This window comes from Pleurodeles waltl, chromosome 10 (assembly GCF_031143425.1).
Source record: "Pleurodeles waltl isolate 20211129_DDA chromosome 10, aPleWal1.hap1.20221129, whole genome shotgun sequence".
Taxonomy (NCBI): Eukaryota; Metazoa; Chordata; class Amphibia; order Caudata; family Salamandridae; genus Pleurodeles; species Pleurodeles waltl.
This window is the reverse complement of record NC_090449.1, coordinates 134,040,282-134,068,224: the sequence shown is the minus strand read 5'-3', so window position 1 is coordinate 134,068,224 and position 27,943 is coordinate 134,040,282. Positions and strand designations below refer to the sequence as shown.

The window sequence follows — 27,943 nt, the reverse complement described above, 5'->3', positions numbered from 1 at the left end:
TTCAGCACAAAGCTATGCATACAGAGTCCCCTATGCTTCTAGGTTTTCATTGAAGGCTCTTGCGTCTTTCAGTCTTCCGTGCAGACTGGTGTTTTCTATCTGGAGCTGTTCAATTTCTCTTTGCCTTTCTACAAACTCCTGGTTCCTGTGAGATTATTCTCTCATAGGACGAAACACGTGTTGGCTATGGTTGCTACATGAACATTAAGACTATGGATGCTACATGAATATCTAAATTCAAGGATGATTGCTTATATTTATGGCGAACCTTGTACTTCAAGAATAAATGGTTTAAGAACTTTCTATGTTGTTATTGCCAGTCCACACTGAAGTTTCTATACCGTACTAACTTTCAATCATTGGATCATGAGTGCCCTGACAGCTGGCCTTTTCTTTGTGCACAATGTAGCTCCGGCCCCCAGCACTCCTTCCTGAGATGCACAGCTTCCTGAGTGGTTCTCTGGCGGCGTGGAATCCTTTGTTTTTGTGCTGCGTGGGCCTCCTTTTGCAAATCCTTTGTCCCCGTGCTGGGGGACTCCTGTGTGCGCTGGCTGGTATTCTGTGGGCTCTCTGAATTGCTGAGAGCCCCTTCTGACTCCTCCTCCTGGGTAGAGTCCACCAGGTCCCTCCTGGTCCCGGGCAGTGCCATTTTCCGCTAACCATGAGCTTTGCCTGTGCCAAGGCTTGTTGGTGGAATCCAGCGATGCAAACCAGACTGCAATCATCCATCCGGTGTGGGATATAATCTGCACCAACCACGAACCCGCATCCATCTTCTTGGGTGCAGTACTGACTGTTGTTCTTCACCAGTGGTTCTTCTTTTACACCTTGATTCGGGTTAGCAGGGGCTCCTGTCCTCCCTGGACTCTTCTGTGCTTCTTGGACTTAGTCCCATTCTTCCACAGGTCTTTAGGTCCAGGAATCCACCCTTTGTGTCTTGAAGTATCATCTGGTTCCTGCATTTTCTTCTTTCTCGTGTTCTTGTGTGTTCTAGGAAAGTTACTGTGATTTACTCCTGCTTTCCTGGGCTCTGAGGTGGGTTCTGTTACTTACCTTTGGTGTTTTCTAATACTCCCAGCGCCCCTCTACACACCACACTTGCCTAGGTGGGAAACTGACATTCGCATTCCACTTTCTTAGTACATAGTTTGTGTTTCCCCTAGGCCCATTTCTAACCATTGTGATTTTCACTAATTGCACTGTTTTCTAACTGTTTTTATTGCTATTGCTGCATACTAGTGTATATAATTGGTGTATTACTTACCTCCTAAGGGAGTATAGTCTCTATGGTATTTTTGGCATATGTGTCACTAAAATAAAGTACCTTTATTTTTGTAACACTGAGTATTTTCTTTCATGTGTGTGAGTACTGTGTGACTACAATGGTTTTGCATGAGCTTTGCATGTCTCCTAGATAAGTCTTGGCTACAGCCACCCCTAGAGAGCCTGGCGTCTAGACACTGCCTACATTTCACTAATAAGGGATAACTGGACGTGGTATAAGGTGTAAGTACCATAGGTACCCACTACAAACCAGGCCAGCCTTCTCCAAACCACTGTACTATATAGGTTACTTTTTACATTTTTCTTGTAATTGGCAACATTGGGTCATCCAGATAACTTGTGTAATGCTTGAATACCAGTCTTTCTCTATTTCCCCTGTTGATGTTTTCCCACTACATTTGATCTTTTATATTTTGATTGAATAAATGCATAAAACATTCCATTTGCATACTACTTTAATATCATTGTTTATGGGAGTGGTGTAGCATTTTTTTCAACGGACCCCTGTTCCTTTAAAGTTAAGTTTACTGCTCCATTCTAGGGTACTCTACTTACTCCATGATACTACGCCACATCCGATGACACATCATTCTCCTTTATGCCATTAACTTTGAGCCATGCTGAATAGTAGTCTCACTAGTGTACAGCATGGCTAAAACACATTGGCAAAGGCAATAGAACTTGCATAGGCGAGACCTATTGGCTTTGCCAATGCTTGTTTATAAGGTATGAACTTTAAGGTGACTTGCAATATCCTTATGTACACAGTCGGTATTTTACCCCATATAATACATGGTCACACCACCAACTTTCCCACAAACCACTTAAAACCTTAGTGCATAGCTTCTGTCATTCCAAGCTATTAAAGTAGAGCAGAAGAAAGAAAAGCAACATTCCATTTTTTGCTTTAAACTGCTGTATTAATTATGCTCTGTGACCTGATCTGCCTTTTACCTTGGCTGCGAGCTCTGGCAGAAGGCATTGTAATGTCAAAACTCTACTGTAATAACCCTATCATAGTCATTTTCTGATGTCTTTTCTTTATAATCAGTGAATGTCTTTTCTTTACACGCTGTGACACGCTGTGACTTGGTGCATCACAAACAGCCATTTCTAAAGAAATTAGTGACTGCAGTTTATACAGAGATGAGAGAATCCATGTTTATAGCCTGTAGCTCCAAGAGCTTCTTCAGTTGAAATGCTCCTAGTTATGACTGATTTGGAGCTGAGCTTCCCAAGATCACACACAGGAGTAGAAGTGTTATTAGAACTATGGTTTCCGAGCACAGTTTACAACTATTGTACCTAATCGCTTTTGATCTCTCCAGTGCGGTTCCAACTGGCATGAGGCGAAGGGCATGATGGGTATGGGGCGCAAAGGGTATGTTCTTACTTTTTATCCTCCTACCTTTATTTTCTTGGTGCATCAAGATGCAAGGTTAATCAACATGTTATTTTCACATTTGAGCTAATTACTTTGTGAATGTAAATAACAATAAAAGATACTTTCAGACTGTGAAAACATGCCTTCCTTTCTCCCTATTTCACTTCCAATATATATGATTGTGTATATTTATCGGAGCCTGCAGTTCGTAAAACAACAAGCGATTTGTGTAGGGTTGATTGAAAGTCCCCAAGGCCCCAAGGCTGTCCCTGTCCCCCCCAGATATTTATGGTCTCCTACGCCCCTGGCCCACTACACCTGCTTGCGGTGGGAATCACTGCCCTTTTTCAACTGGACGACGGCAGTGAAAGGCTGACCAGAGTCTTCAAAGAGCTAGTGCGCTTTTCACTAATACACTGTTCAGTCATGCAGGCAAGGAAAGGATGCGCCTGCGCTCTGAGCAGGCAATACACTGAGAGGGACTAAGTACTGTCCCAGTGGGCCCCTAGTGCACCCAGTTAAACGAGACTATAGCATAGGACAGAGCATCTTATCTGTACGTCAGCCACTACTATGCAAGGAGAGAGCAGCTGTGATGAATCAGGTTTCTATTATAAACAGGGAAAGTAGTATGTCCGTCTAATATGATGTAAAGTAAAATGTAAGTATATTTATATGTATAAATAATATTATGCTTTTATAGCTCTGTGCTATACTTATTATTTTCATCCAACTAAACGTTCTAAGAAGTAAACAATGATTTAGCCCTGCAAGGATTCAAAGGTTAGCCAAAAGGTTCAATTGAGTTATTTGATGTAATTAGCAAGCTCTGCCTTCACACCCATTTGAAGCAGTCCTAGTGAAAACACCAACAAATGCTAATGAATGGATGTGTCTAAGCGCATTCAGCCACAGGGTAAAACATCGATTGTGCACTTCCTTCTGCACTTAAATGTGTAGAGTATGTTTATGGGTGTTCACAACAAGGTTGGCGACTAATGCTCCATTCCGAATGGAAATACACAGTAACCACCAATAACCACCAGCCTGGCAGGAAGAGGTCAGGCTAAGAGTAAGCGTGTTCTACGACGGCAACCGCACTGAGAACAACACCCACGCAGCCTCGACCTAAAAATGTACTAAAGGTGACTTGGGTGCCGTGTGGGTTTCTTAGATAATACGCGAAAAAAGCAAGATGTGCATCACATACTGGAAAGAGGGCGCAGCACGTCCAAACCAGCAAAGAGTACCAAAAGACAGACCTGTCTCCCTAAACTGTAGCCCACAGAACAAATGTAAATATCTGTCTTTTTTCGCCGAACTTGAGAATGACAACCAAGGTAAAAGTACTACGAGAAATGCATTAAAATGTAGAATCATCGGTACCCTAAACTTTGTCACAGAGACCAACAACACTGTTTCAGAAGTAAAGTGCAACAAGTAACCTGATCAGTGCAAACCTCCAAGATTAAAATAAAACTGATCGTAATTACATACTTGATAACCAATTAAAAGAAAAGGAAACATTTGATAACGGGGTTCAAGATGTTTCCCGAACTACCAGAAATGTGAGTTTTTTTAAAAACATGTTCCATCCACATATGGAAAAATGAATCATGTGGTTACAGCCATCGTTAGAGAAATTGTGGGCGTTCCCTACATGAATATTAAAAAAAAAAAAAAAACAGGAGGGTAAAATGATCAAATTAAGCATGTACTTGAGTCAACACAAGTATTTAATACAAATATTATTTTTCAGGCTCTGTGTCATGTTAGTCAAAGATAAGATAAATAGCAAATATTCAATGAAAATAAAGAATTAATACCCTAATTATGGCAAGCAAGTCATTTATTTTTGCAAGCTTTTGCGGAAAGATTTCACATCTTCGGACAGTTTCCAAATTGCGTTTTGAAAGAAACAAGCACACCATTTGGTTTTAAATGTCTCTTTCCTCGCCTCAATGATATATTATGTTAAAGAACGCATGCCTGATGTAGATTGCGAATTTCACATTTTAAAATCGCAATTCCATTAATTGTTCATTTCATATTTACTGCATCCCAAAAAACAGAATCAATCTCTCTCTCTGTGTGATTCACCTGAGTGAAACCCATGCTGGCATAAAAACTATCTGCTATAGTTCCTCTTAGTGATGAAATAAGGTACACCGAAAATGGATTATGTTTTTTTGAAAATATTGTGGGATACCTTATATCCAGATTACTCTAATGTCTCTCTAGAGGTATGTTACACGTTTAGACTATCAATGGTCTAACTGACCGCCCTAGCATGTAGCTGCTCATCTCGCACAGCATATTACGTTGAACTTGGTGTCGCCATTTAAGACTGATGCTTGCTTCCGGTCTAGTTGCTGCAGTTTAACTTCTAAAACTACAAATACCAGGTGCTTTTTCTGTCTCGTCTGAGTCTGCACATGCAACGTTGCTTAAAAAACCTACAAAATGCTTAGCGCCCGTCCACTGCTTACCAAAGGTTGACTTCACCTTCTCCCCCATTTCCTTGCAGCTTTCACATGGTGCCCCGCATTGCCTGCATACACGTCTCTCCACAAAAAAAGCATTGGTTGACAAAGCCAAATAACCTTTGCATGTGTAAGAACAAGTTTGCTTTGTCAATCATTGTTTTGCCATGTGATAACGCTTTTTTATTGGATTTTGTTTTTGGCTTTCTGCTGTGCAACATGGATTAAAATAAACATTGAGAAAGCTAACAGGGAACGCATAAGCGAGATCTGTTGGCTTTGCCAATGCTTGGTTCTGAATTCTAAGCAAGGAGCTGTGCATTGATGGGCTCTTTATTGAAACATACGCTGTGGCATCACCAGCTTGGAGGCATCTTAGCACTCTTTACATCACCATCATACTGTCCCCCCACTCCTGTGCAAACTGGCTTGCCACTGGCTCATCACGAAGCCTGCCAATGCAAGCCCCAGATAGCTAGCCTGCAGGGATGTTGTGAAAATCCACCTCGCCCCTTAAGTAACGAAGGGTGTGTCCGTCCCTTTTTAGGTCGAGCCTAGGCAGCGCACCTGCGCTATCTGCAAGACATGCTGTATTCAGTCTATGGGCTTTAACCACACCCACTATTACCATTCATTTTTTGTTGTGCTTGTCTTAAATGCACTTTTCTAAATGTCTCTCCTTTGTGTGCTTAGTTCCCTCCCAGGCAATTTCACTAAGAACATTTTTGTTGGCCATCACACTACATTCATGCTTCCTCCTGTTACACTGTGATGGTCCCACCGCCTGTCTGGGCATTGCAGCCTTAATGTTCTTTTTGGTTGTCCATTGCAATGTGTTCACATCACACCAGTGAAAACACAGGTTTTATTTGTGATGGTGCTTTGTTCTTCGGTATCTCGCTATCTCTACAAAGCTCTCTCTCTCTATACCTCGTTCTAACTCTACCCCTCTTCTCTGTATCTCTACCTCTCTCTCTCCTTTACCTTTCTACTTCGACCTCCCTATCTCTACACCCCTACCTCTCTACACCTATACCCATCTCTTTCTACCTCTACATCTCTCTCTATACCTCTTTATACCTCTCCCTCTACTTCTCTACCTATACCTCTCACTCTAACTCCTCTCTCTCACCACTACTACTCTCTCTCTCTACCGCTACCCCTCTCTCTTTCTACCTCTCAACCTCCCTCTCTCTCTCTTTACCTCTACCCCGCTCTCTACCTCTACCCTGCTCTCTACCTCTCACTCAACCTCTATCCTATTCTCTAACCCTCTCTCTACCTCCAACCCTCTTTCTCCTTGCCTCTAACCCTCTCTAACTACCTCTACCTCTTCTCTCTTTACCCCTACCATCTCCACTGCTACCCCTCCAACTCGACCCTCTCCATCTCTACTTCTCCAACTCTTATCTCTCCACCTTTCCCGTGTTGTGTTGCTTGTCCTGCCCCTCCTGTTGGACAAAAAAATATGCTATGATGTGCCAGCGCAGGCAGTGTCATATTGCTTTTTTTCCCCATGACTTTCAGTCATACTGAACAGCAGCCTGAAGCTATACAACACGACTAAAAGACAATGACAAAGCCAGCAGCTCTTGTATTGCTGAGACCTATTGGCTTTGCCAATGTTTAATCCTCTGTGCTTCAAGTCCTCAAGAAATTGTGGTAGAAACCATCTTAAAATGTCGTTATGAGGACATGGCACCTCTTACTTTTGAAAATATTTTCACTTTTGAGAGTAGACCACTCCATTTTTGTTCCATTCCTCTACATCTTCAGTTCTGGAGCACAGAAGTTACTTATCTCCGATCCCATGCTTTGGGCCTACTTTCAACAATGTTGGAGGTAGAGCTACCTTCCTTCTCAGACTCAGGGTTTGCTTTAGGGCTGTGCAATGGGCACAGCGGAACCTGGTGCTGACCTCAGGGGGGTAGAGGGTGCTGTGTCATATATAATGTAGGAGTTTACAAGCACCTGTTGCAGAGTTCCTTGGGTGTCCTGCCGTTTTCAGACATCTATAAAACTGTCAAGATACCTATAGTGATTGATGCTCCTGCTGGAAGGAGCGAGATCACCTTTATCTAATGTAGTTTACTCTCAAAGTAGAGCAGAGGGTTAATGTGCCTGCTGAATAGAATGTATACCGTGCAGATCACATAAATGTACTTTATGTGCAAAGCTTAGTGGGATACTGTTTTTGTCACAGAGATCCTTTTGTTACCTGCAGTTCATAAGTTAGAATTCTAAATGGGTGCTTCTCTGGATCAAACACACTTAAAATATACTGCCTGCTATTATGGACGACATGATTCCTAGGCCTTCTAATCTTCACTGTCTTATGTAACATTTCTGACTAAACCGATTTACACATGTATTATTCATTATCTCTGTACAATCTGTGTGCGGTGTAAAGTGCTCTGATATATACTACACTGTTATGAGTAGTGCTATAAAACAGAATGTAAGAGGTGGCTATGGAGAGATGAGGGCCTCTGCTTGAGGGTGGCCTTAAGAAAATCTGTGTTAGAGGTGACAAAAAAAACTGTTGCACCAGGAGCCACCTGCGCTAAAGCTGGCCCTGTACAGGTTTCATCACAGAAATCTTTTACCCAATTAAAAACATGAAGTACACTGGATGTGGGAAAGCATCCCCAAACCAATAAACACTTAGAATCTGATGAGACATATTTCACTACTCACAACCTTGCCTGCCACAAAGTGGATTAAACACTTAAGGGAAATAACAGTAATAGTCTTACCTGATGGTGCCAGTGGGTGAAGGGAGGGGGCTGATGAGACTCCGGAGATCCGGCTCCGGAATGTGGATCTTCAGTGGTGATATCTGGGGATAAAGTGGTCGAAGTGGGGAGGAGGGGGCTTCTTCCTTCACCTCTTCTTTGTGGTTGAGAGCGGTGAACTGTATCTTTATAACAGTACTAGGGAAACGGAACGTACATCTGTAAATGAGAGAAAGATCGAGTTGTTTTAAATCAATATTGTAAGCCCTTTGCTTATCACGTGCTATATATAAAATAGCTATGTAAGTAGTTACTATGCTAGTTAGAAAATACTCTATTCAAACTTAACATTGTATGCAAAAGTATTCAGGTTAATTAACCAAGGTTAAGAGTTACACAGGAATTCTTAGCTGGCTCAAATAGTGTATTAACAAGGATACTATTGGTGCTTAAGAAGGTAAGCATACCAAAGTCAGTAGCTGCTGGTAATTATTTTATGAAAAAGAACAAACTCATTCAACTATAATATATAGTTGAGATTAAAGTCCTCCTAAAACTAAAAAGTAACACGTCTATTTTAGTTTCTGTGTTAGAGGGAGATGAAATGTGAAGACTTTGATCTGTTTTGGATTCTTCACTCATGGACAACGTGTACAAGAGCATCTAGTGAGGTACATGTGACGTTCCTACCCACCATGCTCTAACAGAGGGTTGTAAAGCTCTTTATAAGCAATGTCCAAATGAGGAAAGAGGCTATTTCAGAGATCGCCATCCTTCAGTCCCTGGGTCTCCGAGTGAGGAAAAGAGAGAAATGTGCTATTTGGTACATACAAGTACCTAAAACTGGATTCCATCTGTGAACAGCTGTAAAGCGCTGATGACATTAGGCCACTACAGTCATCATGTTATACACTATACCATCCAGTCACCAAGGAAACATTTCCTTAACGCCCGTTTTCGCAAGAGGATGCCAGGCACAAATCCAGAGAGAATAATTATTCCTTGATGAAAAAAGACTTCTTTCCAAAAGCGATGAAAACGGTGTATCATTACACATAAAGATGAAAGTCTACAAGGTGGTCAGAGTGATTATGCAGACCCTCGGACATTAGAGAATACAAATCGCACATATGCTTCAAGAATTATTACCAAGAACGTAGGGAAAAGGAAAAGAAAAAGCAATTAAAGCTGGCACTGGTACAAAAGTTCGAGAAGAAACCACAAGTACTAGTAAAGCACTCAAACTACAGTGAAATAATACCTGACACTACCCCCCCATCAATACATCGGTTAATCTCATAAGAATTTTATTTTTATACCACTGACTTCGACTGAGAAATCACACTGATCAAGCAATTCTGCAGGTTTCTTACATGCAGAGGGTAGGAAAAACTGCATCTAGGTCGCTCAAAGGACGCTGAGAAAGGGAAAACGTAAACACAGCCTGCAAGGTGCTGGAATGCTGGTTTTCTTAGAAAAACGCACAACACTGCAGATCCTGCAGAACGTGTTCCTCCTTCCCAAATCCTGTTAAACGTCAGAAGAGCGAAGCACGTGCCTGAAGAGCACGAGCTGTAACAGGACTAACCAGATCTGTATGCGGCCAATGCTGCTGAGACCCAGAGAGCGCTGCCCAGAGTGCATCACGCCAAGTGGCGCTTTACAGAACACCCAATCACGCTGCTGCTGCGTCACCTGACGTCTTTTGGAGATATTTGATATCGGATGTAAAGAGCTACCAGGTGGCTAAAGCACCTCGATGTATTGCCAGGGGGCTCAAGAGGTGATACATGCACATACGGCACAAACGTAGAAGCCATTAACGCAGAAGGCACACAGCCAAGCAATCTCTCCTCTTCAGCCATAGAAATACGCAATGCCATACGTGATTGACATCACTATGCACTGCCCAAGCCGGAAAACTAATAGGATGGCTGGCTGTGCATGAGCATAGGACACCACCAGTAAGTGAAGAAGTGGACGATTGTTATCCAAAATGGAATCTCAGGAGAGTCAACTCGAAATGACCGACAGGCCATCACCAGATAACCACTTGGCCACAGGAGAATGCCATAATAAATCTCCTGCTAAGTGTGCAGAAATGAAACTAAGCCGAACAGCACCTCTGGTTCAAAGAGTCCCTCTACGGGCAATGTGGGCTTACCTCTGCACAGTCATGCAGAACTATCCCCCTCTCCCCCCCCCCCCCCCCCCCCCAGCCATTGTGGTCATGATAAGCTTGGTCCACAGGAACCTGGATTGAACTCTTCTCCCCTTGAGAGCCACAGTGCTCATGGCGTTTGCTCCATCAGGGGCTGAGTCGGAACTATCTCGAGCACCCTTGATTCAGGAAAACACGAAATTCTAGTTATGTGTGCCATACCAGTAACAGGCTAAGAACATCGGTGGGCTGGGAAGTGGCAGCACCATCATCAATTCTATAGAATAGACGCTTGTCTTGTGAAACTAATAACCTAAATGGAACCAGTCACAGGAAGAAAATCTATAAAACTGAAGAATGTTTTAAGATCATTAAAAACAACTCCACCAATCCTTTACTTGTGAACTTTGCATAACAAGTTAATTCTAACCCGGTGTAGTCAGAAATTTCCACGACGAATATAAAGAAAAGCGATTTCATACTGTGAAAGCTACAAAACGCAAATGTGTTAGTGCTTTAAGTAAAAATGAATACTACTGTAAGCACAAAAGATAACTGGGGCATGAGCTGCGAATGACCAAGCTATTTCCATACCACAATCAGGCAGTGAAACTCTAAATTACTGCGAAATAGAAAATCAATTAAAGATTTTTTGGGCATTAGTTGCCATGCCTGGCACTAATAACCCCCGTGCAGTCATAGCGCCATAATTCGTTTTCTACCTTCCTGATGTAGGGCTGAAAAGATAAAAGTTCATTCACACTTGCGTAGGTCTCGTTTTGAAAAAAAAAAAAATAACCTAAAGCACGACTGCATTTTACAACATGATCATCCATTTCCCGTGAAACATGTGCCACAAGGGACCAGCCATGCGTCAAGCATGCAAGAGCATGGGACCACAATACAGCGTACAGTAAGTGGGCTTGTTGCCAACGACCAGGAGCCTCACTGCGTGAAAACTCAGTTTGCAATGATCACACTCTAATGAGCATATATGTCTTCAAGTAGGATCATGCAAAAAGCTGACAAGTTTTACATACATGTTTTCCCTGATGAACATACTGCAACATCAATAAAGGACAAAAATGGAATAGCCTGAAGATTCGGCTACCACCCCTTGACTTTTCAACGCGAGTTGTCATATGAACGTGATAAGCAGCAGAAAACAATCTTCAGTTCTTAGTGTTGCAAAGTACTCGATGTTTTGCTTCTGAGACATTTCCAGTTTATCTTGTTTTATCTAAAGTTTTTCTCCACATAGCAGCAGTATCGTTTCCAACACTATTTCGTTTTTACCAAAAGATATAACTGATTTCCTCTGCAGGTTTACCTTTTGCTGAGCTTGTATAAGAACAAAGGAATTTGCACAGAAGAGCAAACACCACCAAATGTTTTTGGTAACGTTTATTTTTGCAGAACCGCTTGGTAATAATTAGATAAGGGCAACGTAGAAGTAATTTTCAAAGGGGCAAACTGTAGAGACTTTACACAAAGCTGTAAAACGTTCTTTAGTTTTAAAAAGTTTTTTATGAACAAAAATGACTTGTGGCTTCTGTTATGGAGCAACTTTATAATAACGTTTTCCTCCAATCTTAATGGTGGGGTTTCAATAAACAATAGTTTTTTCTTGAGCTGTTAAGGCCGAGCCTCCAAAATGTCAATGTCCACTATTTTCGTGCACGAAACCCAAACCTGTCTTTCAAATGTGCAGTTTCCATTAACAGACTTACTTTTTTCCACTTCTTCGACTTAAAAATAAACAATTTACTGGTGATTATGGCCTGTGCTAAAAAGGAAATGATACACCACCAAAAGTGCAATACACAAGATAAGACTCTATATGTAAACAACTGCAACAAAATTAGAGACTAAAATAGTATAAATGAAAGGATTTGGCAAAATGAAAGGGGTAAACGACAAGTGTCCGTTTATCTCCAGACTCCCTCTGATAGTACTAATGAATGGAAATCCTTCTTTCCATTTCAGAAGATTAACTTTCGTTTCAATGTTCTTTTTGTTTCGTTTCCAAACAGGATAAGGGCCTTGCTCAAGGAAACCGCTGAAGAGGCGTTTACCATTTTTTTCAACAAGTAAATGTAAGTCATTGCCCATGTGCCCGTGCCATATTAAGGGTCAATCAAGTCCCTTTTATTGTATATACTTTAGAGGGTGTTGTAATTGAAGTTAAAGTGAAAGACATTATTAGTTGCTCATATTCGCCCCGCAAACTGCCATTTGTTGCTGGGCCGCTCCACCTTACAAAAAGCGCTGTCACGAAAGACTTACAAAAAATGTATTTACAGATCAAATGGCATCTGCCACCTTGGATCGTTAATAAAAAAAAAAATCACCTTCGGCATTTCATAGGTTCATGCTTGGGTACATGCATCATGAAGCATGCATTTGCCTAAGAAACGACATGGCAGCCTGCAGCGGATCTCTCATTGTATCTTTTGTTTGGATGACCAACAAGCATCGTCAAAGCCACAGGCTTCACCTTTGTGTTTTTTTCTATGCGACTGGCTTACAAATATTTGAAAAATTTTATAATAATGTTTGTTTTGTTAAATTAAACAAAAACATTATTAGAAAATTTTTCTAATATTTGTAAGCCAGCTACATAGGAAAGGGAAAAAAAAAACAAAAACATATTGGCATGCAGGAAAGACGAAAGAAGACGGCAGAACACAGAGGAAGACCGAAGTCGGCAGAAGAGAGAAGACGGGAGAAAACAGAAGAAGAGAGAAGGCTTGAGAAGACAGAAGAAGAGAGAAGACGGAGAAGAGAGAAGACGGAGAAGAGAGAAGACGGAGAAGAGAGAAGACGTGAGGAGACGTGAGAAGAGAGAAGATGTGAGAAGTGAAGACGGGAGAAAACAGAAGAAGACAGAAGACGGAGAAGAGAGAAGACGTGAGAAAACAGAAAACGTCATGCAGTAAAGACAGCAAAGACAAAAGACAATATGCAGAAAGAAAAAAGAAGACTGACAGCAACGTAGAAAGAAGACAGCAGCAATGAAAGAAGACGTCAGCGAAGAGGGAAGAAGTCATGCCAGAAGAAAAAAGAAATACCTTCAGCGTTGCAGTCAGTGGGAAGGACACTGGCCAGTGTCCATTAGGAAGTGATCGGAAGGAGTATTAGGTCCACAGGCAACTCGACGGCAAGATCGGTGACTAAGACGACAACAGGAAGTGACGTGAAGACGACATGCTGGCCAATCAAGCAGGTAAATCAGAGCGATGTTGGAGTAAGCCAATGGTAAGTTCAGGTAAGTATGGGGCTAATTCCAAGCCTCTTTTAAGTTTTTTTTTTTTACCAACAAAAGATTTTGCAAGCATGCACGAAAGCAGGCGTGCAGGCAACACCTAAAAATGCCCTTAGCAGATACTACAGGGCATCAGCAGAAAGCAATGGCAAAACCAAGAGACCTAATTGAGGAGGCCTATTTGTCTTTGCATGTTATTCTCCAGATAGGATTTATTTCACGCCTATTATCATCCTGTGTACGTGTGAAGTTGTAGAAGCCAGGGCCCAGTACATCAATGAATAGTAGGGTAGGAATACACAATCTCAAAGGGCGGAATATGTAATAAAAAAAAACAGAGTAATCAAAAGTATAAAATGTGTTCTGTTAGGAGCATATACTGACCTAAATTACGCACGTGTTTAGCAAGCTGACTGCAGCCTTGTATTTTAAACACAGTATTCAGAAGGCAATGCTTTCAATGCTCGAGTGGTATTAGTCAGTTCTACAGTACTCTCGTATTAGAAGCCACTTCTGAACTGCCAGGTTATTTGAAATCCAAGGATTTACAATACAAGTGCTGGCAAACAAATCAGTCTCGCTTTGTTACTGCTTGTTGTTTACATGTACTAGCTCTGTCCATGCAATGCAAGCGCTGGCAAAGTCAATCGTAATAGGCAGCCATCTAAGAAGGCTATTTTCTATACTTCCAGACTGGCTGCTGCGTTCTCTACACACAACAAGACTGCCATCATGGGAGTATAGAAAGTAACTTTCAAAGGCTGCCAATTACTTCTACTGGCTTTACTGATGCCGACCCACCTGTACAAGCACTGTCAAAGACAGTTGTGGAAGCAGCAGGGAGGGCTAGTTTGAGAGCAGGGGTTGACATGAGAGACACAGCAGGATGCAGCAATGCTTGGTGTCAAACAGATGTGGAGGCAGTAGGGGAAGGCAGGTGTGCGTAAGTGAGGGGAGTCAAAGGATGACGTAAGAGACGGGGGGTGTGGAAGATACCTTGGAAGAGAGAGAGATGAAAAGGGGACAGAGAGAGGGAGGAACAAGCTGTGCACTGCAGCCACACCAAGAGAGTAGCCAGAAAATTAAAATACACCCTCCCCTACTCAAACCAAGCTCTTATGGCACCAAGCAAACAAGCCAAGTCATCCCGACCCTCCCCAGAAGAGCTGTTCTAGCTTATATCCAAGCCTCTATCCATTCATCCATTCCTCCTTCTGCTGATGTCCACCATTTCACTTATACATTCTTTCATCCATTCATCCATCATTCGTCCTTTCACCATTCCGTCTGTCCACCCACCCATCCATATCCAAACGTATCCATCCATCTCCAGTCCTAGTGATCAAGCCCATCTATGTATCTATCTACATTTTCACTCAACCATTTCTCCATTCACCTTTCTACTCACCCATCTCTCATCCACCCTTTCACTCATCCCTCTAGTCATCCATCAGCTCATCGATTCACTCCACCCATCTATCCTCTCATTCACTCATCCATCCATCCATCCACTCAATCTACCCTTCCATCCATCTACTCAATCTACCCATCCCTTCACCCATCCATCCATTTACCCTTCACTCATCCTTTTACTCACTCATCCGCCCATCTATTCACCCTTTCACTCATCCATCTTTTCAGTCATCCATCCATACTCATCTATCCATTCTTCCACTCGCCCATCCACTCATTCGTCCATCATCCCTTTCACTCATCCACCCTTTCACTAATCCATCTATCCTTTCACTCATTCATCCACCCTTTTACTCCATCATCCATCCATCCTTTCAATCCATCCTCCCTTTCTTTCTTCCATCCATCCTTTTACTCACTCATTCAACCACCCATCCTCTCTCATCTTACATCTACCTTTTCAATTAAACTATTCTTTTATTTATCCTTTCATCCATCCACCCTCCCTTTCACGCATCATACAGGGAGTGCAGAATTATTAGGCAAGTTGTATTTTTGAGGATTAATTTTATTATTGAACAACAACCATGTTCTCAATGAACCCAAAAAACTCATTAATATCAAAGCTGAATATTTTTGGAAGTAGTTTTTAGTTTGTTTTTAGTTTTAGCTATGTTAGGGGGATATCTGTGTGTGCAGGTGACTATTACTGTGCATAATTATTAGGCAACTCAACAAAAAAATATATATACCCATTTCAATTATTTATTATTACCAGTGAAACCAATATAACATCTCAACATTCACAAATATACATTTCTGACATTCAAAAACAAAACAAAAAAAAATAAGTGACCAATATAGCCACCTTTCTTTGCAAGGACACTCAAAAGCCTGCCATCCATGGATTCTGTCAGTGTTTTGATCTGTTCACCATCAACATTGCGTGCAGCAGCAACCACAGCCTCCCAGACACTGTTCAGAGAGGTGTACTGTTTTCCCTCCTTGTAAATCTCACATTTGATGATGGACCACAGGTTCTCAATGGGGTTCAGATCAGGTGAACCAGGAGGCCATGTCATTAGATTTCCTTCTTTTATACCCTTTCTTGCCAGCCACGCTGTGGAGTACTTGGACGCGTGTGATGGAGCATTGTCCTGCATGAAAATCATGTTTTTCTTGAAGGATGCAGACTTCTTCCTGTACCACTGCTTGAAGAAGGTGTCTTCCAGGAACTGGCAGTAGGACTGGGAGTTGAGCTTGACTCCATCCTCAACCCGAAAAGGCCCCACAAGCTCATCTTTGATGATACCAGCCCAAACCAGTACTCCACCTCCACCTTGCTGGCGTCTGAGTCGGACTGGAGCTCTCTGCCCTTTACCAATCCAGCCACGGGCCCATCCATCTGGCCCATCAAGACTCACTCTCATTTCATCAGTCCATAAAACCTTAGAAAAATCAGTCTTGAGATATTTCTTGGCCCAGTCTTGACGTTTCAGCTTGTGTGTCTTGTTCAGTGGTGGTCGTCTTTCAGCCTTTCTTACCTTGGCCATGTCTCTGAGTATTGCACACCTTGTGCTTTTGGGCACTCCAGTGATGTTGCAGCTCTGAAATATGGCCAAACTGGTGGCAAGTGGCATCGTGGCAGCTGCACGCTTGACTTTTCTCAGTTCATGGGCAGTTATTTTGCGCCTTGGTTTTTCCACACGCTTCTTGCGACCCTGTTGACTATTTTGAATGAAACGCTTGATTGTTCGATGATCACGCTTCAGAAGCTTTGCAATTTTAAGAGTGCTGCATCCCTCTGCAAGATATCTCACTATTTTTGACTTTTCTGAGCCTGTCAAGTCCTTCTTTTGACCCATTTTGCCAAAGGAAAGGAAGTTGCCTAATAATTATGCACACCTGATATAGGGTGTTGATGTCATTAGACCACACCCCTTCTCATTACAGAGATGCACATCACCTAATATGCTTAATTGGTAGTAGGCTTTCGAGCCTATACAGCTTGGAGTAAGACAACATGCATAAAGAGGATGATGTGGTCAAAATACTCATTTGCCTAATAATTCTGCACTCCCTGTACATTCTTTCACCTATACATCCTTACAACTAGTCTTCCATCCATTGATCTAAACATCCTTCCACCCTTTCGCTCACACATCCATTCATTCATCCTTTCACTCACCCACTGATTTACCTTTCTCTAGCAAGTTGCAGACAGAAGAGGCCAATCAAGAACTTGTTGTATCGTGACCATTGGAATGTTATCTTTGGAATTTGCTGAGCGGTAGGCGTAGGATTCCACACTTTGTCAGTTACGCTGACTGGCTGGTGAGGGGATGCTGCGCGGAGCCGTTCCTACCAAAATAAACCTCTTCCACCTTTCATGCTGCGTCGGAGTTTGGTATGCGTGAACACAGCATAAATTTGGCGACGACAAGTCACCAGCTTGAGGAACGGTTAGTGCAGCAGGACGACGTGTGCAGCCTTTGACGAGTGACAGCCGAGGTAGTCTCCTGGAGGTCTATTCAACGGTACTCAAAGTACGGCCCGCGGGCCGCCAGCGGCCCCACGGACCTAGCTTGGCGGCCTGCGAGACGCACACCAAACGCCACATCATAATGGCAGCAGTATGTAAACATAGAAGAGGGCCGCGGGAGCATGCTCCCGCGGCCCTCCTCTATGTTTACATACGGCGGCCATTGTTTATGGCGTTGCCCTGACGATCCTGGAAGCCAAAGCCCCATAAAAGTCAGCGCTTGCAGCTAACTTTTATGGGGCTTTGGTCGTCTGCTTCCTGTCACCGGTTCCACGTCTGCTGCCCGCGTGCCTGCCTGCTGTTCCACATTTGTGGCATCTTTACAGTGCTTTGAGTCAGGTAAGGCTCTTTGGTTATTTATTTATTTGTTTTTAATGTAGTGTGTGTTACTGGGGTAGGCGTGAGAGCAGATTGCGCTGTGTGTGTGTGTTACTGGGGTAGGGGTGAGAGCAGATGGCGCTGTGTGTGTGCGCGCTGTGTGTGTTACTGGGGTAGGGGTGAGAGCAGATGGCGCTGTGTGTGTGCGCTGTGTGTGTGTGTTACTGGGGTGGGGTGAGAGCAGATGGCGCTGTGTGCAGATGGCACAGTGTGTGTTACTGGGGTAGGGGTGAGAGCAGATGGCGCTGTGTGTGTTACTGGGGTAGGGGTGGGAGCAGATGGCGCTGTGTGCAGATGGCGCAGTGTGTGTTACTGGGGTAGGGGTGAGAGCAGATGGCGCTGTGTGCAGATGGCGCTGTGTGTGTTACTGGGGTAGGGGTGGGAGCAGATGGCGCTGTGTGCAGATGGCGCAGTGTGTGTTACTGGGGTAGGGGTGAGAGCAGATGGCGGTGTGTGTGTTACTGGGGTAGGGGTGAGAGCAGATGGCGCTGTGTGTGTTACTGGGGTAGGGGTGAGAGCAGATGGGGCTGTGTGCAGATGGCGCTGTGTGTGTTACTGGGGTAGGGGTGGGAGCAGATGGCGCTGTGTGCAGATGGCGCAGTGTGTGTTACTGGGGTAGGGGTGAGAGCAGATGGCGCTGTGTGCAGATGGCGCTGTGTGTGTTACTGGGGTAGGGGTGGGAGCAGATGGCGCTGTGTGCAGATGGCGCAGTGTGTGTTACTGGGGTAGGGGTGAGAGCAGATGGCGCTGTGTGTGTGCGCGCTGTGTATGTTACTGGGGTAGGGGTGAGAGCAGATGGCGCTGTATGTGTGCGCGCTGTGTGTGTTACTGGGGTAGGGGCATTGTTTTGAAAAAGGGGGTGGGGTGGTTGTTCCCCCTCTAAGCCCCGCCCCCTCTAAGCCCCGCCCCCGCTGTCACTTCAGTGCGGCCCTCGGCCGCAAACCATACTGCAATTTTGGCCCCCGAGAAAAAGTTTGTGAGTACCCATGGTTTAGCTGAATTCGAGGACGACTGGCGACAGCACAGAGTTCACAGTTAAGTGTGCTGCGAGTCCCTCTGTTTTTGGTAAAGCACCGTTGTATTTTTATCAGGCATCACTCGTGGCATTGCTTGTGCGCGTGTGCAAACGGCACCTGCGCGCATGAAGAGCCGTGTTGCCTCGCAATGTGAAGCCGCTACAGTGATGTAATATACACGCATTTCAGCGTCAGCACTTCAATGCTAAGAACGCGCCATCCAGTATCGCGTGCATTTCCTTAACACGCGCCACAAACTTGTTTCTCTTCAATCTTGCCCATCTTTGGTGTCTTCCTGTTTACTTCATTACACTGTGCGAGGAAGCTTAGAAAGCAACAAGAGACTGCAATCTTCAGCCCTGTATGTGTAGCAATAGAAAAAAGACTTACTTATAAAAATAAAAAAACACACAGTTGGCTGTGAACATAGAAAGAGGAACAATGAATACAAATCATTAATTGTCTAACAATTAATATACAATTTTAACAATGAACAATTCAGCTATTACTGCACCACCAGTGTTTTTACAAGATGTCGGTTCACCAGATATTGAGTGGGAAAAGTGGATTGATATGTTAAAAAATTAGTTGGAGGCATTGGATGGCCAAGGTTTCAGACCTACAAGGAAAAGCACCATTTTGATGAGTGTACTAGGCAAAGAAGGTCAATGTGTTTAAATACTTACCAGTGATAACTAATGAAGACGGCACACAAATTGAAGATGTGTTTGTGGAGGCAAAGCTAAGATTAAAAAAAAGATTTTCAAAAGAGACTAGTGTGGTTATGTGTAGGTATAAATTTTATACGCAACCCCAAAGAGTGGAAGAATCTATTGATGACTTTGTTTCAAGATTGAGACAGTTGTCTACCACGTGTCAATTTGGCTGTATAACGGACGAAATAAGGGACCAACTTATTGTTCAATGCAAGAGCAAGAAAATACAGGAACGGTTATGGGCGACAAAAAATCCTACACTTAAAGACGCCATTGAAATAGCAAAGGTAGTGGAACAATCAGAGTATTATCTGAAAGAGATGGGAAAAAAAGACATGTGTAACAACAATATCTTGTTTGTTAAGAGGAAAGAGTCAAATGAAGGTGGCCTCTCAAGCAATCATGACAAACCAATGCACAATCCCAAGTCCAATACAAGAGTCTGTTTCAGGTGCGGCAGCAATTCACATAATTCAGATTTCAAAGATTGTTATGCTTTGGGAAAAGAATGCAGGAAATGTGGACGAAAAAGCCATTTTGCAAAAGTATGTAGGTCTTCATCCAAAATAGCAATAGTACAAGCTCAATCAGTTTTGGATATCCAAGAGGGGTTTGAAGAGGACAGGATTTTGTGTGTAGGAGCTCCACACCTTGAAATGGGGAGGTTTACCAGACCCAAAGCAAACTTCACCGTTAACGGAAGGTCTGTTCAACTGATGGTAGACTCAGGATCCTTGTACACAATTCTACCTAAGAGTATGGCGCAACGGGAATGGCCAGATGTCATCTTACATTCCAAGGATTTAAATCCTGGTGGTTACCAAGGAGAACAAATTGACATCATTGGTTACATGGATGCAAATATTTCCTTCCAAGATAGGTCTGTGGAAGGCAAAGTATATATTGCAAAGTCTGGACCTCCCATTCTAGGGTGGCAACACCAGTATGATCTGCATATTGTTATCAACCCTAGAGCCCCTTCTCAGGTCATGGTGGTGGAGGAGATGACTGTGGGTGATATCACTGAAGGTGCAAAAGATGTTTTTTCAGAAAACATTGGAACATTGAGAGGCTATGTACACAAGATTGTACTGAAGAGAGATGCTGTGCCCGTACAACATGCCTTTAGAAAAGTGCCTATAGCGATCAGAGGAGAAGTGAAGCAATTGATTGATGACATGATTTCCAAGGGGATTATTGAGCCTGAAGAAAGCTCTGAATGGATTTTGCCGGTCGTTATCACAAAAAAAAAACAGATGGAAATTTAAGATTTTGTGTGGATTTGCGCAGTGTGAATCATAACATAGTAAGTGACACTTTCCCACTACCTAATATCAATGAAATGTTATTGTTGTTGGAGGGAGAGTGTTTTTTCAGTAAACTCGATTTGAAGAGTGCATACCACCAAATTAAACTACACCAGGATTCAAAAAGACACACAGCTTTCCTAACGTCAGAAGGTATTTTTCAATTTAATAGGATGCCTTTTGGGTTATCGTCAGCTGCGAGCGTATTCCAGAGGATAATGTCTAGTATTTTCAAAGGTGTGAGCAACGTCATATTTTTCCAGGATGATATTCTTATTTTTGGTGATACAACTGAGTTATAATGTTGCATTGAAACAAGTGTTCGACAAACTCATGGCGGCAGGTCTGACTCTAAGGAAACAAAAATGTAAATTTATGGTAGAAGAGATCGAATATCTGGGGCATACTCTTTCTAAGGAAGGTGTAAAACCAAAAAGGGACTTATTAAAAGCCATCAAAGGTGCTCCTCCACCAAATAATAAAGATCAATTGAGGTCCTTTATGGGCCTGATAGAATATTATTCTATATTCATCCAGAATTTTGCTGATAAAACTGATAGTTTGAGAAAGTTGTTAAAGAACAAAAACAGTTTTGTAGGGGGCGTTGAACAAGAGTCCAGTTTTAGGCTTATCAAGGATGAATTGTGTAATGCTGGTGTGTTGGTACCATGTGATGTAAAACTTAAGACTGTTATTACAGTGGATGCGAGTGCTGTGGGATTAGGAGCGGTGTTGTCCCAGCATTATACTGGAGGAGAAAGGACAGTGGCGTTTGCATCGAGATCACTTTCTCTCAGTGAACGGAATTATTCTGTCATTGAGAGAGAGGCTTTGGTAGCTGCCTGGGTGCTAGAATATTCCTGCACTTATATCTGGGGTATGTCGATAATTTTACGCACAGATCACAAGCCTTTAGTCAAGGTGTTGACACCAGGTGGTGCGGGAAAAGGTTCTGCGAGGTTAGCTAGACTGGCCTCACCTCCACAAGAGTACATGTACATCGTACAGCATATCTCAGGATGGCGCAACGTTCAAGCAGATTGTTTGTCTTGCATGCCCATTAGTCTGCATAATATGGATGAAGTCAATCTGGAGAGTAAGGGAAGAGAAGTTGTGGTAGCGAGCATTGAGGATGTTCATGTGTGTATGCGAGAGGCTATTTCAGAGAGAAAAAAAAAGTTGTCTAGTGTTAAGGAGGATGCTGCTTTATGTGAGATTATGAATTTGGTGAGGTGCGGTGCGGTGTAAAAAGAGAGAGTTGTGTCAGTTCATCCACGCGTCCGTATCTAAAGGTGTTGAATGAATTGTACATCTGTGAGTGAGATGTTGCATTCATTCCCCCTTTGCGTTTGCACCTAAATTTATTTAGGTTGACGCATGAGGGACATTTGGGTCAAACTTTAACAAAGTAAAGATTGAGAGAACATTTTTGGTGTCCAGGAATGGATGGAGATGTAGAGGAATGGGTTGAGAGGTGTAGCATGTGTAAGAATAGTGAGAAAAGGTTAAGGGTTGGTAATCAATCTCTTGTGGATGTCACTGAGGATCCAGGTAAGGCATAGTGTGTGTGTTGATTTTATTGGACCGCTGGCACATTTGAGTACTCCTATGAGGTTTGCCATGGTTTTGGTGGATGTTCATTCCAAATGGTTAGTTGTAAAATTTATGAGAGAGGTTACCACAGGGTCTTCTATTAAGGTTTTGGAAGCAGTTTTTAAAGAAGAAGGTTATCCCTGTAGAATCATCACTGATAATGGCACACAGTTGGTCTCATCGGAAATGAAGTTGTTCTTAGACAAAACGGGTATTGAGCACTCTCGCACAAGTCTATATAATCCACGGGCGAATGGCATAGTAGAGAGAGCCAATCGTTTGGTGAAGGGTGCGATTCAAATGGCTTTGGCAAATGGTAAAGGAGTTTAATCCGCAGTGTCAGACTTGGTTTGGGCTTATCGTACTACTAGGAATAATGTCACGGGAGATATTCCCTTTGAGTTGATGAGAGGACGAAGAGCGGAGACGAAAATGTTGCCGGCATGGATGAGGACTTTGTTAGATGATGGTTCAATTTCAGGAGAGCTCAGTAGTAAGAGTAGTTTTGTCAAGAGGGAATTTAGAAAAAACGGCAATGCTGGGACCAGCAGGAAAGAAGCTAACAAGGTTCAGAAAGGTGATTGGACTAAGATTAAGATTAAGTCAGGGAAATGGAAAGATTAAGAATAAGTCAGGGAAATGGAAGAAATTCCGGGGACCATTTAAAGTAAGGGAGGTGCACCGTTTTTTTTGGTTGTTTTAGAAAATGGCGAGAGGTGGAACTTGAGGAAGGTAGCAAGGTATGGTGATGCCCATGCAGAACAAGTTGGAGATGAGAAGGGCTTTGCAGATGCTGTAGGAGGTGGAGAAGAACGTGGATGCAGCAGTTGTATGTTGATGGACGATGAATCTTTAATTAAAAAAAATGTTGGTAGTGATTTTGCTGATGTGAGTGGTGGTGTTATTGTGAAAGAAAGAAGAGGGTCTGGTGATCTTAGGAGAACTCAGAGAAGCCACAAGATTACGGTGTATTTGAAAGACTTTGTAAGATGATGGTGTGGTGAATTCATCATGGGTAGGGAAGTTTCTATATCTTATAGTTTTTTTTTTAGAGAATTCATTTGTTCATTTAATGCATAATGTTATGTTATGTTATGTTTTTGTTTTTGTTTTTAGGGAAAGATGTGTTGTATCGTGACCATTGGAATGTTATCTTTGGAATTTGCTGTGCGACGTATGCGTAGGATTCCACACTTTGTCAGTTACGCTGACTGGCTGGTGAATGGATGCTGCGCGGAGCTGTTCCGATCGAAATTAACCTCTTCCACCTTTCATGCTGCGTCAGAGTTTGGTATGCGTGAACACAGCAGAATTCCACCCTTGCTGTAGCTACAAAAGGTGGGGGTTCAAGATGCGCCAGCATCCATACTTTCATTCATCTATCTATCCTTTTGTTCATCCATCTATCCACCCTTTCATCCTATCCATCTACCCTTTCATTCCACCCATCCATCCACTCACCCATCCATCCCTTCGCTCAACCATCCTTTCACTCATCCATCCACGCACACTCCGTTTCACTGACCCATCCATACACCTATTCATCTACCCGTCCACCCTTTCTCTCACAAATTCATCCACCCTTTCACTCACACACTGATCCTTACATCCTTCCACTCAATGTTTCAATTCACGTTATTTATGAGCCCTTGTCTGCCGTGCTGCAGACAGAAGAGGCCCATCAAGAACTCCACTTGCTGTAGTTGCTAAAGCAGGGGGTTCACGACGCCCCTGAGCCACACTGCTTTACAACATGGTAAAAAACATTTATAAAGTCAACGGCTCTCACACAGGCGAGAATTACTGGCTTTTCCAATGACTGTTTACTATGTGCACCCCTTCGAACAGTAAATATAACCAGCATTGGCAAAGTCAAAATGTCATGATTTTTGACCCACAGGCTTTGCCAATGCTTACTATGCATCATATGCAAAAAGCAACATTATTGATGTGGTAGAGGATCAGGGGAAACAAAAAAGTAAAGACCTGATGTAGCCAACATGCAAAAAGCAACATTAATGATGTGGTACAGGATCAGGGGAAACAAAAAAAGACCTGATGTAGCCAACTGGTAGCTACGTCATTCCATTAGGTGTGATCATATGTGATGATGTATCCGTGTATCATCAGGCATATGCACTCCTTTAGAATGATGCAGGCACCATTTTCTTTTGTTTTTATTTACCAAATCCATAGGACGGGCGCCACTTCAACTGATAAATAAAACCATTACATTTTACTTTCACAAAAGCCTCATATGACTTGCGCAACAGCCGTACAGCAATTGGCAGTGACCAGGTCTCCTGTGGGGACGTGATGTGTCTGGGAATGAATGGGTAGAGTGGGTACGCTTTAGAATGTGATGAGCATGGAAGGATGGCGTCTGGGTGCCAGATGCAGCCTGAGATTGGATTAAAGGTCGATGCACAACGCAGCCCCAACAGGAGATAACAGGCTGTGACTGTAACCTATTGGGCTTTGATGAAATAAATAATCGACCTCCTACTTGAGTGGCTCCAGAATCTGGTGAATACCCTGCCTCCTGACTAAAGACACCCTCTCAACAACTTAAAATAAAATGAGACAAAGATGGGATGGGGAGCAACATAGAAGCAGGTGGGGGAAGCAATGGGGAGTCGGTGGTGGCAAAGGAGCAACTTAGGCGCTTGAACATGGATTTGAGAAAAAAAAAAAAGTCAGAGTAGGGAATAGCCATGGACAAGCTTGCAGGGTGGAAAAGGGAGCGCGCATAGAAGAGGTTTTCTTTTATATTATTTTTAAAAGGTAACCCCCACCTAACACCTTTCTTTTTTTCTAATTTATCCTGACCTTCCTTCATTGCTACTCACCCCTAAATCACTTATATTTTAGGGTGACCTGACGTCCCGGATTTCCCCGGACAGTCCCGGTTTTTAGGGGACTGTCCGGGTGTCCCAACGCTTCTCTTAATTTTAAATAAATGTCCTGGTTTTTGGGAGAAAGGATAGATTATTAAAGAGGCCTACAAAGTATGAAATAATTAAAGTATTTTATCTGCTACTGTCAGACAACACAGTCCCCTGTCTGCTCCCAGCAGAGAGATGGAGTGGGGAGCGGAGAGGTGGGTGGAGGCTGGTTGGGGGTGCAGGGCGGGAGGTCAAGCGATAGCTAATTTTATATATGTAGTCTTGTAAATGTGTGAGTGTATATATATGTGTGTGTTTGTGTATATGTATATACACACACACACACGTATAGGCACATATTCACACAGCTAAGCAAAAAAACGGGACAAGCCAGATATAAAAGTGAGAGTAATGTCTTTAGTCCTTCTTTTATGTCTGACCTGGCTCGTTTTTTGCTCTTCAAAATCTGGTCGCCCTATCCTTTACCCTCTATTAATACCTAAAATTAATTTGACCACCCATTACCACTACCAACCGCTAAAATTATCTATTTCCCTTTACAAATATCCACCCCAAGCCCTAAAATTACCCGTACCTCCCTCTTTTCCACTACCCACCCCTAAATCCTAGGGTGCAGTGCGCACCCAACATCCCCCTGCCCCCGTTTTTGACCCATTGCTCACCAACCCCTTTGGTTGTGCAATGCTCCACCCCCCTCTATTTTTTATTTTTTTGGTGCTACTGTGGTACTACTGTCCATCTTGATAGGGGGCTCGCTGGGTGCCACCGTAGTATAGCAGAACCATGAAAAAAACAAATTTTTTATTTGCCCCTAAATGCGTCCTTTCGGGCCCTCCGCACAAGGAGTCAGGGTACCCCTATTTTGCCGCTTATTCCTAATTTTATTTTTTATTTCCTACAATATGGGGACTAAGTACCCAAGTCATAAAACTACAGCCACAACATTTTCTTCGATTTGCAGCCAGCCAATCAGATTGCGTGTTTTGAGCTTGCAGTACTGCAGCAGTTCCTCGGTGGCAACAGCATCGCTGTATTTTATATTTTGAACCTTAATTCCTCAAAAACGTTCAACTTGCATAAATAAAATCACAAAAAATCGCTTTCTGAATCAAGATCAAGCTTTCTGCCACATTCTGCGTACTTTTTCTGTTTAGCTGTTTTGGCAGTGTCATTGTTCAGTTTTCCTAGAGGGAATTAAATGGGGTAAAGGTATTTTGGAACCTACTTTTTTTGTCTGCTCCCACATGACAGATCACCCCAAAACCTTCTAGGAAGGAGCGGAGTTGGCTTAACCTTTTTTGTGGGACTTCTCATGGCGATTCGTCAAATGGCGCCAAAGTTATTAACAAACCAAAAAATCCACTTATAACGGAAACCTGGTCTAAACTATAACTACATAGACGCAACCACCACTGTGCAAAATATAATATATTGCCTAGTGGCAGTCACCACTAGGTACAATAGTTAGGACAGGTTTATAGAAAAATAGTTTGTTTTTTTTGTTTGTTTTTACTTGTCTATATCTTTGGCGCCAGTTGATGAATTGTCACAAAATGTTCCCCAAACATTTGCCAGTCACGTCAGCTAATGTCTGGAAAGTTTTGGGGTGATCCCTCAAGCGGGGGCCAAGAAAAAAGGGGGATCCCAAAACATGTTTTCCCCATTCATTTTTCCATAGGGATTTTGAACAGCAATAGTGCAGAAACCACAGGACGGAATTACACCAAATTTTGCAGAAAGGTAGCTCTTGGTCCAGAAAGCAACATTTTTGTTATTTGGTGTAAATGCGTTCAGTAGTTTTAGGGAAATGAAAGAAAATCCAAATTTGTATATATAGGGACGTGAAGGATGTGTGACCCCTCCCGATGTCGTACTGAGATCTTATTGGCTGTCAACACTTCAACAAGGAGTTTTGATGCAGAGCAGAACAGTCACCAGTGGCCAAATGGGTAAGGTCACAATGACAGTTGAGGGTTCTACTCAAGCTGTGTCCGTGATCATTTCCCTTCTTTAATTTCTTTTAAACTTCAAAAGTTTAAGGGTCATACTGAAAGGTGATCCCACAGTTTTTAATTGACAAATACATTTTTCTTTTCAATGTGTCCAGAAATATCTCATTCTAAGCATATCTTCCATCAAAGCTTAAAAAAACTATATCCCTTTCACTCTTTCAGTTTTTCTCCCACTCACACACCCACTCAGACCCTTACGCACCCACTCAGACCCTCATGTACCCACTCACAGACCTACTGAAACTCTTACACATCTACTCACAGCCCGACGCAGACAATAACGTACCCACTCACAGACCCACTAAGACACTGATTTACCCACTCTCACAGCCACTCTCGCACCTAGGTACACCCTGTTACACCTATTCTCACATCCAAAGACAGGTGACGGCCAACACCCGCTGTGCACACCCAAAGGGCCATGCGCATTGTGGAGTTGGGTGGTTAGAGAGGTTTGCCGCAGGGTCTGCATGCAGGCCGGTCCCTGTGGCCAAGTTCACTAAAAAATCCAAAGGCTACAGGGATGTTATAGCTAGGAAATAGAATTGAAAAAACACAGAAATTGACTTTAAAAATACACAAAGGTTACAGGGACGTTATCCTTAGGCTCACATTCTAAACGTACCAAACCATAGAAATTCACCAGTTATAGAATTATCTATCTCAAGTAATTGTAACTCCTGCCATAGCCATGCACTATTACTGCACAAATTACAACACACATTCAATCTTTGATATCAACGATAAT

At 42.9% G+C, this 27,943-nt stretch overlaps 1 protein-coding gene across 1 annotated transcript in view; it reads right to left on the bottom strand.

Moving 5' to 3' along the window:
• FOXK1 (forkhead box K1) overlaps positions 1 to 27,943 on the bottom strand; it is a 299,423-nt gene that overhangs the window by 195,625 nt on the left and 75,855 nt on the right. The window contains exon 2 of the mRNA XM_069209974.1: positions 7,908 to 8,105. Coding sequence (XP_069066075.1) covers positions 7,908 to 8,105 — 198 coding nt within the window. The remainder of the gene's footprint in view (positions 1 to 7,907; positions 8,106 to 27,943) is intronic.